The sequence below is a fragment of the Neolamprologus multifasciatus genome, chromosome 7 (genome assembly GCF_963576455.1).
Source record: "Neolamprologus multifasciatus chromosome 7, fNeoMul1.2, whole genome shotgun sequence".
Taxonomy (NCBI): Eukaryota; Metazoa; Chordata; class Actinopteri; order Cichliformes; family Cichlidae; genus Neolamprologus; species Neolamprologus multifasciatus.
This window is the reverse complement of record NC_140445.1, coordinates 38,183,388-38,202,475: the sequence shown is the minus strand read 5'-3', so window position 1 is coordinate 38,202,475 and position 19,088 is coordinate 38,183,388. Positions and strand designations below refer to the sequence as shown.

At 38.3% G+C, this 19,088-nt stretch overlaps 1 protein-coding gene, 2 long non-coding RNA genes and 1 pseudogene across 4 annotated transcripts in view; all 4 read left to right on the top strand.

Annotated features, from left to right (window-relative positions):
- Positions 1–19,088, top strand: part of LOC146514785 (single-strand DNA endonuclease ASTE1-like) — a 56,529-nt pseudogene that overhangs the window by 4,960 nt on the left and 32,481 nt on the right. The window lies entirely within an intron of this gene.
- Positions 4,426–7,340, top strand: LOC146514789 (uncharacterized). The gene is made up of 3 exons (XR_014875477.1): positions 4,426–5,542; positions 5,625–5,813; positions 6,725–7,340. It is a non-coding gene; the product is annotated as an uncharacterized LOC146514789 (long non-coding RNA).
- Positions 7,348–9,609, top strand: LOC146514788 (uncharacterized). Its single transcript, XM_085167818.1, has 2 exons — positions 7,348–7,960; positions 9,403–9,609. The coding sequence occupies exons 1-2, from the start codon at positions 7,442–7,444 to the stop codon at positions 9,607–9,609; spliced, it is 726 nt and encodes a 241-aa protein (XP_085023944.1). The 5' UTR covers positions 7,348–7,441.
- Positions 9,615–10,443, top strand: LOC146514787 (uncharacterized). The gene is made up of 2 exons (XR_014875478.1): positions 9,615–10,087; positions 10,160–10,443. It is a non-coding gene; the product is annotated as an uncharacterized LOC146514787 (long non-coding RNA).

The following is a 19,088-nucleotide window of genomic DNA, read 5'->3' as shown; positions in this document are numbered from 1 at the left end:
GGACAGACTGTTTTTCATTTCTTGAAAGATTAGTTCCAAAATAAGAAATGTGTTTATTTGAATATATTTGTTACGTTGTTAGTAAACTCTGAAAATTCTAACAGATAGCTGATCCTTATAATACAGTTGAATAACTATTAAAAAACAGATAATGTAATATTTCTGTACAGGTTGCAGTCGTTATGATGAACATGCTGTTGCAAGCTCTGCTCCTCTCGGTGATAATACACCTTCTCTTTTCTCTTTCTATAAAAAAACATTAAAAGTCAGTTTAATCTCAAAATTCACTGTTTAAAAATCCAAATCACACGAGATAATAAAGAAAAGTGAATGGTTCAGTCTTGGTTCATGTACCAGTGAGACATTAAACTTCATTATAACTATGCAGTTAGGTAACTTTAATCTGAGCCAACCCGATTTGCTCAGTTGTAAATAAAACAGCGAACTAGCGAACTAAACGTGACCCGACAAACAGAACCTGAATGAATTAAGTCCAGTGTTTAACCACTGAGAGCTAAAACTCAGGTGAGGTTTCAAAGCTGTGTGCCGGTGATTGGCTAAAAACAATAAAATGAGACAGATAAGAGAGAGCAGTAGACGGCGTGCCAAACACACAGGCGCAATCATGTTTAGCAAGCAAACTCTCAAGCAAATGGTTGTTAACTTCAGGTAGAGCTCAACGACCCACACTCCACTGCACATCAACAAATCTGCTGTTGAGATGGTCAACAGTGTGGTCAACAGTTCACTTTCTTAGAAAACTGAAGAAGGCCAGTCTCCCTCCTGCCATCCTCATTTTACCAGGGAAGCATTGAGAGCGTCCTCTGCTGCTACATCACTATCTGGTACGGGAACTGCACCTTTGCTGAAAAGAAGTCTCTGCAGCAGATAGTGAGGACAGCAGAGAGGATCATTGGAGGCCTCTCCCACCCATCTCCCAACTCTACGACAGACACATCATCCGACGTGCGAACAGTGTAGTGAAGGAAACTTTCCACCCCTCACATGAACTGTTCTCCCTCCTTCCATCTGGCAGACGGTTTTGCAGCATCAAAAATGTAATGACTACACACTGTAAGAGCTTTTACCCTCAAGCAGTCTGAGCCCTCAACTCACTACCACCAAAGGACTGATATACACAAACACTTTTACAAACACCTTACAATACTCACCAAAAGACTCAAAAACAACACAAACATCCACAAATCTTCTGCAAACTGGACCTGGGAACAACATGCTTATTTGCACACTCAGTCACATAGTTACTGAACACATCTACCTAATGCTATATTGCACATTTTGCATCTTGCACATGTCTTTGTCCTGTCTTGTCTACAATATCCCGACTTATTACTTGAACCTGGTATTCAATACCTACTGAACAATCCACTTCATATTGTCTCTGTCCTGTCTTTGTGTATTGTACACAGATATAGTTAGTAATAGTAACTTTTTTAGCGAGTTATTATTTATTTGTAATTTCTAGTTTTATATCTGGAGATATATTTTTTATATTCTTATAAATGAACCATGGGGGGCTTGGGGTGAAACAGCATTTTGGTACGCTGTATACTGTGTGTATTGTTGTACTCACAATAAAGACCTTGAATCTTGAACCTCGATATGCTGTGCAGACAGTGTAGACCCTCTAAACTAAGTTTGGGGGATGTGATCTTTCAAGAAATGCAGACCAATCTGTTGTTGTTTGTTTACTTACACAGCATGTCTTGTAGAATTAACTGGAGTCACCAGCAACAGCATAGTGCAGCCATATCTCAAGTCTAATAACAGAAGACAGGAAAAGATCAGTACAGAAACAACTTCCCCAAACCAAAGCACAAATAAAACAAAAAGTAAAACAGGCTGATCTAAAGTATGATTAAAGTTCAGCCTTATTAATATAAATGTGACTGACAGTTGCTAATATATTGGAAAACCAAAATACTTACCACTCACTTGATGTCTTTCTGTCCAACAGCTCTTTTTCTAGACTTGTAAGGGTTTGATGTAATGGCAGGAGTGCTGGTCCCGAGCCTCAAAGACAGTAAGAAGCAAGCAGTGGGAGAAAAAACAGAACATTTTTTAGAAGCTGATTTGATCCTTGATGGCTGAGCAGTCGTTATAACTTAAAACACAGAAGGTCAATGCAGACCTCAGGCAAACAAATTAGACTAACACATATAGTATTAAAAGCACCATCTACTACTGTGTCTGAATGTGTGGTATTGACACTGTCAGTTTAGGCCTAAAGAGATATGTGTTTGAAAAAAGACCACCTAATTTAAATGTAATCATTACATGCTTGTTAAAAGCCAACTTCCAGCGTATAAAGTTCCTAATAAGCACAGTGACCAGATAAAACATGTGGGAGTGTTTATATGTAAAAAAAAAAGCAACCCAAAAGTGTTTCTTATGATTCAACTGTGGAATTTAAATTCTTTAGCAGGACAAGCTATATTACTTTATTTTCCACTATGAAAATAAGTGGAAACTTATTTTAACCATTTAGACTTTAACCATTTAACAGGCCACTAATCTGGATTATAGCTTTCACAACAAAACTGGTTTTTAAACACATTTTTAACAAAACAAATACTATTGTTATTATTATTATTATTTAAAATGTAATTAAACAGAAAAGTCGGTTAAATATAAAAGCAGTTTGCTTATGTTGTTAAAGAAAGGCTAGATGTGACATTAATAGATGCCACCATAGCTGGACTGGCCATCGGGCATACCGGGCATTTGCCCGGTGGGCCGCTGGCGATTTTTTGTTTTTATGGGCCGATCGATTTTTTTTTTTTTTAATTTTTTTATTTTGGAAGGGTATAAATAATGAAAGGTGTTGGATTGGCCAATTGGTCATGATCGACTCTGGGCTGGACCAATTACAGCCGAGGAGGTCGGATGCACCCTCCCCCTTGTTTAGCAATCTTATAGGCCATCCATCGGCTCTTTGTTACTTCGGAAACATGGCTTAAACAATTTCCACGACGTAATCCGATAACAACCGATCTCTTTTCCCGTCGGCTTCCCGTGGCTGTCATGCAACAGGTGTTGTGCCAAAAAGTGATTGCCTGCCAAAAAGTGATTTCCAATGTTTGCGTGTATTTTTTATGTGTAATATCTATGTTGGTAAATAGACTTCGGTGAACAGCGTTTACAAAGGGGCTATATATGGAATTTAAAAATTATCTGTTTTTTCAAGTATCTTTACAACTCTGTGTTATTGTACTTACATTATAACCAATCCGGTCCTTTATCCCCACTTTAAATATTTTTACAGAACTATTGTAATATTTGAGCCATTTCTGCTGTCCAACTACTTCTTACAAAATACATTTTTAATGTTAATTAGACTTTTTTTTAACGGCATAAATAAAGGTTATATAAAAGTCACTGCCAAAGACTGATTGCGGCTTCTACCTTGTTACACTAATGTTGTTTGTAGCTCAATATGACTTTATGTCATCCATGAGGGATGCATTTGACATATGTTTCACATATTATACACTGTAAAAAATCAAACTTGCAATTGTTGAGCTTACAGTTATTTCTTTCACAATTCAACAATAAAAGTTGAGTTGCCCCATAAACTCAAATACATTAAGGGTTTCAACTAATCCTTTAACGTTTTGGAGCAAAAGTTGGTCTCAGATGAAATTTATTGCTGGCAAAATGAATGAATTCAAGTTTTACATAAGTTGAAGCTGTTGGCGCCTTTCTGTGCCTGAGCACGCATGCGCATCTCATATTTTTGAATACTACGGGGTCTACTTTGCAGTGTTGCCAACTTAGCGACTCTGTCGCTATATTTAGTGAGTTTGTCGCTAAAAAAAGACATGAAAGACATTACAAAAAACAATAATTGCTAAAAGAAATTTAATTTGTAGTTCTAAATAAATTCTAAATGCATTTAGGACATTTTTTGCTCACTTTATGTCTCGTCCACGATGTTATTTCTCTCTCCAGCAGCATAGGTTACAATTACATTAGCATGACCAATTATGCAAATTAGGTGATGACGTCATTTAGCGACTTCTAGCGACTTTTAGGACAACCAATAGCGATTTTCCTTACTGAGGAGTTGGCAACACTGCTACTTTGCGCTTTTGCAAGGACTGAAAGCCACCTGGCCATCTGCCTTAATGAGAACGTGAGGCTTTTTATACCAGGAGCTGGATAGATCGGTCATCTCAACTTTCTAAAGGCAAGTAATGTTTCTTCTATTATATCAGACAGTATATGTTTTAACAGTCTCAATTTGTCTTTTAGAAATATCACAACTGACGTTCTTTGTATTTTTCTGAAACTTAGCATAGCATTACTTTCTAGGCTAAGAAGCCTTGTGGCTTGTGTATTTCATGAAGTGCAGTCTGTGGCCGCCATACCACCCAACAAAATTGGCTGTCTCGCTCCTTTCGATTTTCTCAAAAATCGACAGTGCGCCTTATGTATGAATTCTGGTTGTGCTTACTGACCACGAACCAATTTTATGTGGTACACAGCTTAAAAAAAATCTGTCAAAAATGTTTTGGTACAACTTTGCTAAGCTATAAAGCTGCACTGCTTGATTGATTGTTGGATTATTACGGCTACCGAGGAGCCTGGCAAAGTGATACTACTCTGCTTCAACGTAATATTACCGTATTATGTGTATAAGGACCATAAATGCCACCTGTAAGAGACACGGTGACAAAGAGTATTTCAAACTCCAGGCTGTCAGTCACGCAGTAGAACTTGGAAACAGAGCAGCTGCGAAATCTGTCTTTGTTATTATGCTCCGCATCTTTTAGTTTACATTTTGACTGCACAATTGTGAGCTTTTTGTTATGCACAAAACATTGTTTTGGTTTATTTATGGAGCATCATTAATAAATGCACTGATAATTTAAACAGATGTTTCAGGAGTTTTATCCAAATATTTGTCATTCTAAGTTGTAAAACCAATCACACAAAAGTATCCTTGGCATACATAATACATCCCAGTACACTGTTGGTGCATTCCATGTAGTCAAAGGAGCTTGCAAAGAAAAGCGTCTGGACTTCTTTAAGTTACTTGAAGACGTTTCACCTCTCATCCGAGAAGCTTCTTCAGTTCTAAGGTCCAGGACTAAGAAGTCCAGACGCTTTTCTTTGCAAGCTCCTTTGACCACGATGACCTGGATGACTGAGAACCTTCACAGACATATTCCATGTAGAATACAATTTGTTAATAATAAATTAAACATTTAATAAATTAAACATTTGATGTAATGTATATCTTGTAAATTATTTGTTTTACACTGTTTTACATGGCATTTTACAAGGCAGAATCAGCTCACTTTAGTGAAAACAATTAGGACAGGAGAAAAAAAATTCTTAAGTAATGTCAGGAAGCTGGTACTTTATTTTAAAACTAACTGCTATTTTTATTTATTTAGAGAATTAAAAGCCAACTCCAGACCACTGCTTGTCCTGATTTGTGAGGGACTGACGAAGAGTTGGTAAGGAGAGGAATCAGAACAGGAGTGCCTCCCCCTGCCCCCAAACACATAATCAGGTAATGTAACTTTGGTAATTTGAGATTAATTCAGGTTTCTTTTGAATTGTTGACACTGTCCTCTCCTCTCTTCTCATTATAGTTTTTGTATGCAGTGCCAGTTCTGCTCTTTTGTCTGTTCAAGCCAAGAAGTACTCTTAAGACATCACCAGCTACAACATAGAAGAGGATTTTATTTGCCCTGTGTTTACAGTGACTGCGTCTGTTCGTTTAGGACACAAGGGGCATTGAAGTCTCACCTCAGCAGATCACACAACAGGGCTAAGAAAAGGCAGGCGATCTCAACATTTTTTTGGTGATTTTTGTGAATTTAATGAAAACTGTTCACAGCATACATTTATTTCACATATTTTAAGGCACTTAAAAAAACCATCAGACTGTATCCTGTCCTTTCCAAAAATGTGACTATGTTACCAACAATTTATCAACCCTTACGTCACACACAAGCAGAAAGCACAAAAACTCAAAAGATACAGAGACATTATCAAGTGGTTCAGGTGTAGCAGCAAGTGATAAAGAGGACAATGAGTTTGTAGATTACCAATGTCTTGAACATAAAATAGCTAGACTTTTTGTATGCATGCAAATATTGTTACATGTTTCTAAAAGTGCTTTGCATGGAATTATTGAGGAAATTAGTGACATTTTAAAATTTTCATTTCAAAGAATCAAAGAGGTGCTTGCTGAACAGAACATTGAGGCAGATGATAATGTAATTAAAAATATAAATGATGCACTTTTCAAAACCAACCCATTAATTATCTCAACAGAACCAAAAGGTGCATTATCTACTGATTACAAGAGAACTATTTATTTCAAGAATAATTTTCATGTAATTGAGCCTAAAGAGTACACCTACAAAGCGAGAACTAGAAATACATTTGTTTATGTCTCAGTAAACCAGGTCTTGGAGAACTTATTGAAAGAGAAAAGTTTCTTTGAAAAGTTAGCATTTGATAAAGAAATTGGTGAAGGTTACAGATCATTTAGAGATGGGCAGTATTTCAAAAACAACAAGCTTTTAGGATTGCAAGATACTTGCATTAGTTTAGCTTTGTATTTTGACGACTTTGAAATATGCAACCCTTTAGGAACATCTCGAAAAATTCATAAAATAACTGACTCTGGGAAAGTGTCATTTGTTGCTACAAAGCTCTCCTCTTGGTTTATGGAACATTACAGATCATATCAGCTTGACAGCAGCTACAAAGATCTGGAAATACTTGACCCAGAAGATTTGAATGATTACCACCCTTTAGCTGAATACGGCGTAGCTGGACAACTGATGGTGACACCTGTTACGTGCCTCCTGCATTGAAAGTGATGGTATGTATTATTCTTAAATAGTTTTCAGTTGATTACTTTGAATTCGTTAATTATTTAGACTTGCGCCCTTTTTTTTTTTTGGTTTGTCTTCACAGGCACTATTACTGCGAGTCCACGTCAGTCCAAAACTTATCAGAAAAATCCAACTGTCCACTGTTCCAGAATCTGTGAAGCAGCTTCAAGATGAACTACAAGCAAAGCTTGGACTTGAAGGTGACTTTGCAATACAATATGAAGACCCAGATTTTGGGAACGCACTTTGCAACCTGATGGATATTAATGAGCTACCTGCTGGACGGGCAGTGTTGCACCTCATTTGGCAGGAAAATGCATCAGCCTCGCCACCACAGACTCCATCTGATCATAGCGCTATCTCATCTATTGATACAGCCAGTGTGAGTTCAGCATCTTCTTTCAGCCCATTCTCATCAACCCAGACCTACATGCGTAGCACTTCACAGTGGCCAAATCCATTTCCCAACCTTTTCCTATGATGTAGCGTTAAAACTTCGCAAGGGCAATGAGGTATATGAGAAAGCAGGGGCAAATTTAAGTGTAACAAGAGACATCAAGATGGAAATTCTAGACAAGCTGGCACAAGAAATGTTTGCAATCAAAGCCTACCCTGACAAGAATGAAATAACATCTGTTGCACAGGAGCTAGTTTCCAAACATCCCTGCCTCAAAGAGCCTGGCAATGGCACAGGATATGATGGTTGGGCAACAAGCATTAAGTTCAAGCTTGGCAACTACCGTTCCAAGGTAAGTCAAGCTGGATGTAGTGAAGTTGCAGTCAATCGAAAAAGAAGAGGGGAAGAAGATGACAGTGGCTCAAATAGATTTTCCTTAAAGAAACCAAAGCGAGGTGAAGTCAACTTTATCCCTGATGTCCCAGAAAACTACAATGATGAGTCTCTTGAAAATGAAAGATGCATTTTGGAAGATGAAATGAAGAAGAGGGATAAGAACATGGCACTCATCACCCAAAAGATGGACATCACATTCTCTCTCAGGAGGAAAGAAGTTGTGGAGATGCAGCCCTTGGTCAAGGAAATGCAGCTCAGATGGCCAGCTCTCTTCTTGAAAGAACAGGTAAGATAATCTCTTAAATATTTAAAGGAAAACTTCCGTTCTTTTTGTTTGGTTTTTTTCAGTGTGGTCTTATTTCTAGAATGGAAAACGTTCATTTATTCACCCAGACAAATTTCAAGGCATTTGGAGTTGTTAGAAAGAAATTTTAATCCCAATGTTACGAGTCAGTTGTTTTGCAGGAGAGAGCTGAGCCACGGTTATGGGGAAAGGATTCACTGAGACAACTAAGAAATGCCTGAATTAAGCCAAAAACCACTCTGGAGGGTTTTTAATCTAAGGAAATGACATTAAAATGTGTTTAAAAGCTCCAAAAAGTTGATTTTTACATGATATAGGACCTTTAAAATTTCTTCTGAACAACTCCAAATGCCTTGAAACTTGTCTGGGTGAGTAAATGAACGTGAGCTCCATTTCTTGTGCCCTTGAGAAGCATCTGTTTGTATCACTCCAATATCTTGTAGAAAAGGTTGAAGGCTACCGTTGAGCTAACAATGCTAATGGTAAAATATAAAAAAATAGTTGGCTCTAAAAATATGAAGCTAATTTTGGTATTACCAACAACTCTATTGAAGTGAAATCTATTTACTTGTCAACTTACTGTGTATAATAACGGATTGCTTTTATTTTGCTCTTCTCTGGGCACCCAAAGCACTTTACAATTCCACTACTCACTCACTCACTCTCACATTAACACATCGGTGCAGGGAAACCACAGTTGTAGCCACAGCTGCCCTGGGGCAGACTGACAGAAGCGACGTTGCCATATCGCGCCATTGGCCCCTCTGGCCAACACCAGTAAGCGGTAGGGTAAAGGGTCTTGCCCAAGGACACAACGACCAGGACAGAGAGAGCTGGGGGATAGAACCAGCATCCTTCCGGTTACAGATGAGCTTCCCAACCCCCTGAACCACGGTCGCCGCAATGACTTGTCTTCACTGGGCATCTAGAATCTTTTGGTGGTGACCCTTAGCAGGCAACAGCCATGAAACTCACAGAACAGGATTGAGAAAGTCACTTGCGTGTTATGAAAGTATCCAAATTTGACCACAGGATGTTATTCTTACTTCATTCTTACATAACTATAAAATTAATAAAATTTTTGCAATGAATTTCAAATACAATTTATTGATTTATTTATTTTCTGCAATGCATCCTGTAACAATTGAAACCATTATTTTGTCTTATCAACATTTGATTAGGTATTCTATAGACTTACTGTAAAATCTGCCGATCAGATTTTTCTTCTTTTTTTTTTTTTAATGCGTCAGTTATAATTTGTACCACCACTAAATCCAATCAAGGCCTGACCAATAGATCAACTGAGACTAACTAAATGTTTTGAAATTAAGCTGTTTAACCAAATTTGAAAACAATGTGATTTTTATATAATGTACCTTTTAAAAGTTTTCTTCTATATTTTTTTTTTTTTTGTTGCTTTGTAGATTTGTGCGGAATTCTCACGCATTACCACCAAGGATCTCATGGGGACCTTCGTGACTGCCCTCGACACTTACTCACTTCGGCTGATTAAGCTGTATCGAATTAGAAAAGCTGCTTTCCGCAATGACATGGATTCCCTGTTGCAAAAGTTTGATGAACAGGTAACATATAAAATGTATTTGTGTCTGGTTCCCAAGTTCCCACTGTAACAAAAGATACTTTATTAAATATTTACTAAATTGATGTAAAAATTGTTTTCAAAAAGTGTGTCCTGAATGGGATTATAAGCTAACAAGCAGCGCTGTGTGTTTGGCAGATGGCAGGTCATGACAGACAGTTCAATTCTCATCCCACTCATGGCACTTTGTTATAAATGTTGTAATAAGTGTGCTACATTTGTTGCACATCAAAATTACTTAAAAAAACAAAACAAAAAAAACCTGACAAAACCATGCGCAATTATCTGGAATAACTCATTTCAACATCTTATTTCTTAAGGCTGTATTTTTAGCAACAACACTTAATGTGTTTTAAAAACAAAATGGTAGGTTTATAAATGAGACTGAGTCTTATTTGATTTCCTTGTTTTAGGTCTCAAACATAGTCCAGCATCGACGAACCATCAGTTTGGAAGGGTTACCAATATTTGTTCGCGACGACGAGACCAAACTCTTCTTAACATGTCTGGTGAGCATGCAAATCTACTCAATCTTCAGTTTTGGTTTTCAGAGACTTATATGTACTGTTTTTTTTGCATAGGATACAGATCCAGTTGAGAGGGCAACCCGAGGTGTTACGGTGGGCATCCTCACTGTTCTGGAGGACTACGTGGGACCCAACTCGCAGTCCACAGTGGTCAACACACTGCCATTGTTTTGGAAGAGGACATTATTCTTGATGATCTGCCAGACCTTCCCACTGCCTTTGCCTACCTGTTTGGCCTACTTTATGGGCTCAACATGGAGTTTCCCAAAGAACTCAAGTACACATTTGAAGCTGTGCAACACATTTTTATGGAGTTGACATCTACCTGTTCCCAGAGGGTTAGAAGTTTCAAAACCAAGCTCTTAACCAAAGTCTAACCTATTTGACAACATGTTCAACTCAAATGCAACTTGTGTCAAACAGAATGTAGCAATTTGTTTTGATTTACAGTTTTTGGGTTTTGTGGTAAGTTGCTCTGAAAAAGGTTAATTTCTGGCTTTAAGAAAACGGTAAGGTGCAGAAAGTTCTGAATCAATCTCTTCTGTTCTAACTTTACTTAATGTAGCTTGCATGACTGACTGCAGATTTCATGTATAACAAGTTTTTAAAAAATGTTGAAAGTGTTTATTCTAACTTGAACTGTTTTAAACATTTTTTTATAATCTGGTTTTAGGTACATTTGTACTAGTTTTATAACAAATGTGGCGCAATACTGAACTTCAGAGGAAATTTGTGTTGATACCATTACTATTAAAAGACAAGTGGTGGAAAAATTTGTTTGAAAGTTGTTTGCTGTATGGAAACCAGATAGAAGTTGTTCACATCCTGCCATCTGATGTTTTGAATCTGTTTGTTAGTGACTATATCAAGATGGGTTTGATTTTCTGCCTGACAATACCACACCTTTAAGTTGAATGAGTAACATTTGTTACAAAAATTTGACTTTTTTGTGTTTTTGGAAGGACTTTATTTGTGGCTGAATGTTGTCAGTATGTTAAAAATGGCTGATCTCAAAAGTCAACATTGTCAGTGGTGCAGTTGTGTTTGAACACAAAGGTATTTGAAAGTCAACTCTGTAAACATTCATTGGTACAACAGGGAGCACCTCATGAAAACTATAAAAGATACTTTTTCTAAACTTTAGGAAATACGTTGCCAAAACAATAAAATATGAGTTAAGAAAAAGCACAATTATTAATTTTGTAAACACAAACATTAGTTGAAGCAACTTTGCTCCTAAACTTGAAATTATAAGTTATCCATCATAACCTAAAAACATAAATGCAGTGGGTTGCCTTGAGTTTTTAAGGTTTTGCAACGTTTTTTGTTTGTTTTTGTTTTTTTTTACAGTGTAGCCCAACAAGTTACTTATAGCAATTTAAATACGAGCAATCAGTTTTTGGCAGACAATCACTTTTTGGCACAACACCGGCTGTTGCAGTTAATAATACAACAGTTTCTTGCCATTTTTTGTGTTTCTTTTTATCGCTGTGTAAGTGAGTTCAATTGAAAGCCTGCATGCGCTAGTACCGCTTGCCACAAGTTCCCAGAATCCTTTGCGGTTTTACCCCTGAATGACGTCACATTTTTGGTGGGCCGGTCTCTAGTCAAAATGCCCGGGCCGATTTTTTGTCCCAGTTTAGCCCTGGATGCCACAGATGTTCAAAAGCTGCCATAAAGCATGAAAATAAATACAGGGGTAAATAATTTACAGGTTTGTATGGATTGAAAACAAGGCCCCAGCCCCAACAGTTACACCTTCCAAAAAAAGCTGTGGGGTTAAATTTTAAGTAACATCCATGTGCAGAGCAGGGCGGCCATTTTGTGCGTGTAGGGGATAAATTGTGAGATCATTTGTGTACTCCAGTTTCCAGGGAGAGCTGAGACATTGCTGTGGAATGTAAGTGTTTATAAGATAATGCATGTAACATTTCAGCAGGTTTTATTTCTCTGGTGCATTTTTGTTTTTTGTTTTTTTCTGTTAATTTGCCACATTTCATCTTTTGCTCCCAACGTCCTCCTTGTTTTTAGACAGAAGTAAAAGGGACACTTTTGTATTTTCAGTCCTCACTCACAATAAAAGACTTCACATTAAGAACCCCAGAAATTGTGTCCTGTGAGGTGCCGCATTTCCTGGCCTACATTATCATCCCAAAATCAACTATTTAAATTCCAATAACAACTCCAGCATCTGGCATTCAATAGAAATAATAAACCAATATGTGAACTCTTAGGACTTGGCAACAGTTGTAAGAATAAATAATTCCACATCTAAAGCATTATGACTTTATATCATTTTCATGACCATGAAATTACTTCATGTACCATTTCAGTCCCCACACATACTGCACTGTGTATTGTTAATACAATGGACTCAGTTTAATCATATTTTTTTTCTCTGTTCATCTCTCCTTACAGGTCTTGTTTACCTCACAATAAAACAAAAGAAGCATGGAGAGGCATGTAAAGAGAATCAAAATGTAGGACAACAATGCAACAATGTGAAGTATCTTTATTTGGCCAAAGAAAAACATCCAAAACTATAGTACAAAAGGAAACAAAAGCTGGAGACCAGAAACACACAGAAATACACACCAGGAGCTGAAAAAAGAAAAGCAGCTACTAACATAAACATTAAGTGAAACAAGAAGACAATAAAACATAAAAAACAAACAGTAAACACAGAAGAACTGCAGAGGGAAACCAAACGGTGAAACTCTGAGAAGACAAAGGATAATGGCTGAAGACTGAAGCCAAAAACAGAAAATCATCACAAAAGTAAAAGTCATCATAAAAATAATAAAGTTAAACAAGAACCAAAAACTAAAAACGCTCAAAACACAACAAGTGTGTGATTAAATCTGTGAGAATTCAGCTTTCCCCACCAGCACTGATCTGCGATATTTTATATTCATGTTTGTTCATAAATAATATTCATGAGCCTGAACTTTGCTTCACTCAGTGATCTGAGTCAGATGCAGCGAGAAACAGAAATGATCTGCGATCATTCATTTTCTTAAATTTGCTCCCTGGTTAAAGGTCACCAAGCCTCAGTGTGTCACACTTCAGTTAAACTCAGTTTTATTTAAATAACACCAAATCACAACAACGGTCTCAAGGCTTTTCATATTAAAAGATGAAGACTGCAGTAATACTCCAGCTGTTTGTTGTGTTGTCCTTCACTTTCTGTCTCAGTGGCAGTTGTTGTGAAATGTGCCACAAAAAATGTGATTGCTGAATTTTCCATCTATGAATAAACTGATTTACTGAGTATGTGAGGTGGAGTAAATGTAACTGTATTCAAAGTATTTTTCAAAGCAGCATTATTTCAGATTCAGCTGTTTGAATCTTGAGTAAAAAATGTTTGGATCAGGCTTCGCCAGTCCCATCCTGCTTCTCTACATCAGTTTCCTGCTCACTTCATATATATGATCCATGACTCAGATCCTCAGCTGAGAGTTGTAAAATCTGGCCTTTACCATCAAGACCCTTCAACTTTATCATCTGATATCATGTTGAACACTGAACGTGGAAATGCTAACATGATGGCAGAGAGTTAGTGGATGTTTTGCATCACACAGTATCCACTGGAAGTAACATGTTGTACAACAGCAGGTTAGCAAGTTGTCTTTAATGACAACAATTTTCTGTGAAGCAGTACTATACTACTACAATATAAATAAACTTACTAAGTTAGTTTATTATCAATATTGATATTATTAATATTACTAATATTAATGTTGTTGTTGTTGCTGGAAACCATCATGCAGCATGAATGAGTGAAAGAAAAGAGCCCTTACACACTTCTCTTCATTATGAGTTTATGACTCTTATAAATGTATCCTGAATCTGCCTGCTCCTGCTTCACCACTGCAGTGTCTAAGGCCATCCACAAGAGGGAAAAGTACCGCTACACCTGAATGGACTAAAGACGTTAGCGTGTGGCCCAGCTTTCATCATGCTCGTATTTATAATTATATGGTCCTAAGTGTGAGTGCATACACTCACGCAATGTTCAGGTCCCTGCAACAAGTCCAGGTCCAGTTTACTTAGGTGTATCTATTTTCTGATTTGGACTGTTTCATTTTACAGCTGTCGTTAAATTTTTGTCTTTATCTCCTGTACAGGCCATCGCAATCTATTTGTCTTTTCTGGTTGTAGCATTACGCAACATTTTCAGTTCCAATAGAAATAAAATACGTGTTTCATAATTCATTCAATGTATTGTCTTATATTATGACTGGCGTTCATTTTATTATAGAATCTTACAAAAAAGAGGCAAAATTGTATTCCATTGTGCTTTATCAGCTGCTTCGGTGAAAACCAAATTAACACTGCAAAAAAAAATAAAAAATTCAAAACAACATACTGGAAAACAATTATTCATCACTTGATTGCTTCAATATAAACACTTGGGCACATATGGACTTTTCGTGGCTGTTTTGAACTCGCTCTCCCTCTTTACCAATCAAATCTCACTGTGGTAGCAGCTTTAAACTCGGTATGACCCAGGTTGATAGGGGGTGCCCAGTCTGGATTGTATTCCAGCATTTTGTAGACTGGTTTTCCTACAAAACACAACAAACAGCCCGCAAAGCCACAGTGAACAAAGCAGCATAGCGCAACGAATTCAGTTCAAATCAATATAAGACTTATTTGTAACCTACATCAACAATTACAGTGGCTTGCAAAAGTATTCGGCCATCACAGAGCAGCTGTATTTGTACTGACATTAGATTACGCACAGTTGCACTCTATTTAGTCATTAGCACTCATCAGGCAATGTCTATGGCAACTGACTGCATTCAGACCAAAGGGCGCTGAATAATTACGCACACCCCACTTTGCAGTTATTTATTTGTAAAAAATGTTTGGGATCATGTATGATTTTGGTTCCACTTCTCACATGTACACCACTTTGTATTGGTCTTTCACGTGGAATTCCAATAAAATCGATTCATGTTTGTGGCTTTAATGTGACAAAATGTGGAAAAGTTCAAGGGGGGCGAATACTTTTGCAAGCCACTGTATGTTATGATAAATTACGTATTAACTACAACAGAAGACTTACCTTTGTGGAAATGCTTGGGCAAGACTAACATGTGAGCTGCAGTGTTCTGGGACGTTATATTTAGTCTTCGAATCCAGGCCATCCATCGCCTCTTTGTGACTTTGGAAATCAAATCACTTTTATTGTCACAGCACATGTGCAGGTACACTGGTACAGTACATGTGAGTGAAATTCTTGTGTGCGAGCTTCACAAGCAACAGAGGTGTGCAAAAATACAATAACATAAGAACAAGCAAAATATAAGAATGGCTAAATCTGAGACTAATAAATATATGTACAATATATAATAGTATATGCATTACTGGATGTGTATACTAAATATGTTTTTCTACGTGTGTGTGTGTGTGTGTGTGTGTGTATACATATTTTACAAATTAAATAGAGTAAACAATAAAATAAAATATATAAAAATATACAGAGTTGGTTGAGACATGTGCAAAACAAGTGGCATTTATATACAGTGTGGAGTGCATAATGTTGAAGTTCCAGTAGTGAAGGTGAGGTGTCTATGAAGTGTTCAGCAGTCTGATGGCCTGATGGAAAAAGCTTCTCTCAGTCTGCTGGTTCGGGACCGGATGCTGCAGAACCTCCTTCCTGATGGAAGTAGTCTGAACAGTTTATGGCTGAGGTGACTGGAGTCCTTGATGATCCTCCCCGCTTTCCTCAGGCACCGCTTCCTGTAGATGTCCTAGAGGGAGGGAAGCTCACCTCCAATTATCCGTTCAGATCACCGCATTACTCTCTGGAGAGCTTTGCGGTTGTAAGCGGTGCTGTTGCCATACCAGGTGGTGATGCATCCAGTTTATGTGTACTGACCACGTAAGATCCTCAGCCAGATGTACACCAAGGAAGCGGAAGCTGCTTGATAGGTTCGTAGCATAAACCTATTCGCTGGAACGTTAAGGACAATTTGCTACACAGCAAAAAGCAAGACACAAGGCACCAAAGTTCTTCGTATTACTCATGCATGAGGGAGACCTGCCTGGAGCCAAGTGTCGTTCCACCACTTGACCTCCGTCAGACTCTCAGCCAGGTTCCCCATAGCACTCCTTTTATTGTGGTAACATGAATATGCATAGGGTCATTAACATATAACATCTTACATAGGTATACATGTGAACAAAGGATTGTGTGTGTGTGTGTGTGTGTGTGGGGGGGGGGGGGTCAGAGTGTGACCCCATAAATGACTTCCCTAAACCTACTGGTCTGGAAAGTCCAGCAGTTCACATAAACAAAAGGCACTTAGCCTAAAACAGATATAGCCACGTTTATCCTACCATAAAACAATAAAACAAGGTACGACCTCTTCCCATGCTCCCAGGATGTAGGTGTGGATTCCAGAACACTCTGAATGCACACCAAGCCTTTGCAGCCTGCTAAAGATCACACATCCTATCACTACACAATTAATTATATACCTCTAAGCATATATAAGTAGATATTTCTAAGCATAAATGACAATCAACAATACAAAACCTACCATTCCCCCCTTTTTGACCTTTATGCTAGAAAAGTTCCCAGTTATGATCACCTCATGTCTGACAGTTTCAATGCAAACATTTTTATACACAGCATATGTCAATCACCCTAAATTACTGTAAAAGTACACAGTTTAACAAATGTATTAGCAGTTATCCCATTCCTCATTGATCTCATCCAATGGCAAACTGCATCCTACGAGCAAACAAATGAATTGTTAATTTAATAGTTAAAATAAGAAAGCAACATTTTCAAAAACATCCCAGCTCTGCGATGATCACCCATCATCTGTGCAGAGTGGTTTTAGTTCGGCAGGGCGTCATGAATGTCTCTTCCAGTTGTTTCCATCACTGTCCATAGGACCAGAGTCCAAATGTATGTAGAATAGACATTCAAACATACCAGTTGGTTTTGTTGTTTGTCAACATGGGTCTCAGTTATCTTGAAAGCTGCAGGCCTTGTCAGCACTCTAGTTTTATGGCCTCTATCAACCCCCATCACCTCACTTCAGGCCTTCGTCCTGCGAGGGGGATACTTATGACTCCTCCATTGTCCATGCTCTGCAGAAAAACCCCTCTGTGGAAAGGGTGCTGGGTCCAGTTATCTTACTGCTGTTAAGATCCCAGCAGTCTTCAGAGTGTCATCATATGCACAGTACAGTGGCACAGCATTCGGTGATGTTCATAGGAAACTGCTGTTATCACCACCATAGCTTCTGGTTCCTGTGCTCTTCACAGAATCATGATGCCATCCTTGGACTCCCTCTGCGCTGTCGATGGAGCTTGGCACGCTCCCCTCATCCTTCAGGTGCCCGTCTGTTGTCCATAATCTCCTCTGTTGGCCTCTGGAAAGCCCCCTTGGCACAGATCTCGTTCCAACGCAGCTTCAGTTCCTTGCTGTGGCTCCAAAGTCTGATCTCATGATGGGCCCAAACAGCTCGACTTTTGACCTCAACCACTGCCTGGACTGTCAGCCATGCCTGGAATAGTTCTTGTTTCTCACTGGGCCTCTGGAGATTTCTCAGGAGATTCCTTCCAGCAATACTTTGACTGCTGCACCTGTATTTCCTTGTTAGGAGGAAAAACTTCTATTTGGAGAGCATGTCAACAATCATCAAACCACATTCTTTAGTTCAGTGAACTTCACTTATAGGCCATCAAAGCCTCATTTGAACATGGATGCACCACTTGCATAGGTTTAATACCCATAAATGAACAGTTAATCACACAAATCACTGCAACAATAATAGAAAACATTGTTTAATGTTAATCCTGGACCCCTCCTCTTGACGCATGGACACTCCCATGAGTCAACTCATCAAACCTAGATTCCTGTCTTAAAGAAAAAGGTTAGCTAGATCATGTCCCAGGCAACATCAGGGCATCTCCTCTGGAGTAGCTCCGTAACCCTGCAATAAAAGATGTTAGTGTGTTTTGCATATTAGGTTTGCTTAACACCTGGCTCTGCCAGGAGCCTGCATACACACCATCATGGCCTGGAAAACAAGATCTGGAAGTGAAATCAAACTTCACACTTGTAAACAATTGTATCATAAGAGGAATAAAGCATTCAACATCAGCAAGACAAGTGTCATGTGCAGGTTTTCTCAAATCAGTAAACTACAATTATTTCCATAATTTGCCTCAGACATGGATCATCCCATGTACTCAGTTAACATTAATGTAATCGGTGACTTCTCTTAAGCAAAGTCACTCCACTCATGTATCACTAGGAGCCCAAAAGTGGCCAGCTAATGAGCCCCATATTCAACTATTCCATAAACAATGCATCTCTTATTTGTTTTTCTCATGTCACTTGTCCGCTTCTGCCGAATCCTCTATATGCATTCTTAGAAAAACAAACATTAGCAATACACATTGACCATCCCGGTGGTCAGACGCAGGTCGACAGGTTCCAGAGGTGCTATAAAAGGACCATCCATAGCTGTGGAAAGAAGTGACACTAGTTTTCAACACAGGAAATTTCTCACGTTATTCACATTGTCAAAGTAACCTTCACATTTTCCCAAAAACACAGTGTAACAGCATCACCACTCATAACCTATAAACACAGTTTTCTTCACACATAAACCCAGAAATCCTGTAGTAGGAAGAAACATCAACCAGCTGTCCTGGTATAAATCACATGATCAACTCACATGAAGAACTGTAATGCTGTAGAAAAGAAAATGCAAATGTTAGCGCTGCGCAGATGTATACACTCTTTCTCACAGTTTCCTCTGTGAGCAACACAAGGTAGTGAATAACACCCCTGGTAGATGCACAGACACAGAAAGTGGCATTTAAAAGGTTAAATCGTCACGCAACCTCGAATGTTGATGTCATCTTTCTGCTCCTGTAAAAGGAAACACACATAGATTCATCCACCCCTTTGTCCTGTCTAGGTGGAGGTTAACCTTGAGTAGTGGTCAAG

Coding starts and splice junctions, on each gene's coding strand:
- LOC146514788 (XM_085167818.1), top strand. CDS start 7,442: ATGGAAATTCTAGACAAGCTGGCACAAGAAATGTTTGCAATCAAAGCC. Junction 7,961..9,402: donor CTCTCTTCTTGAAAGAACAG/GTAAGATAATCT, acceptor GTTGCTTTGTAG/ATTTGTGCGGAATTCTCACG.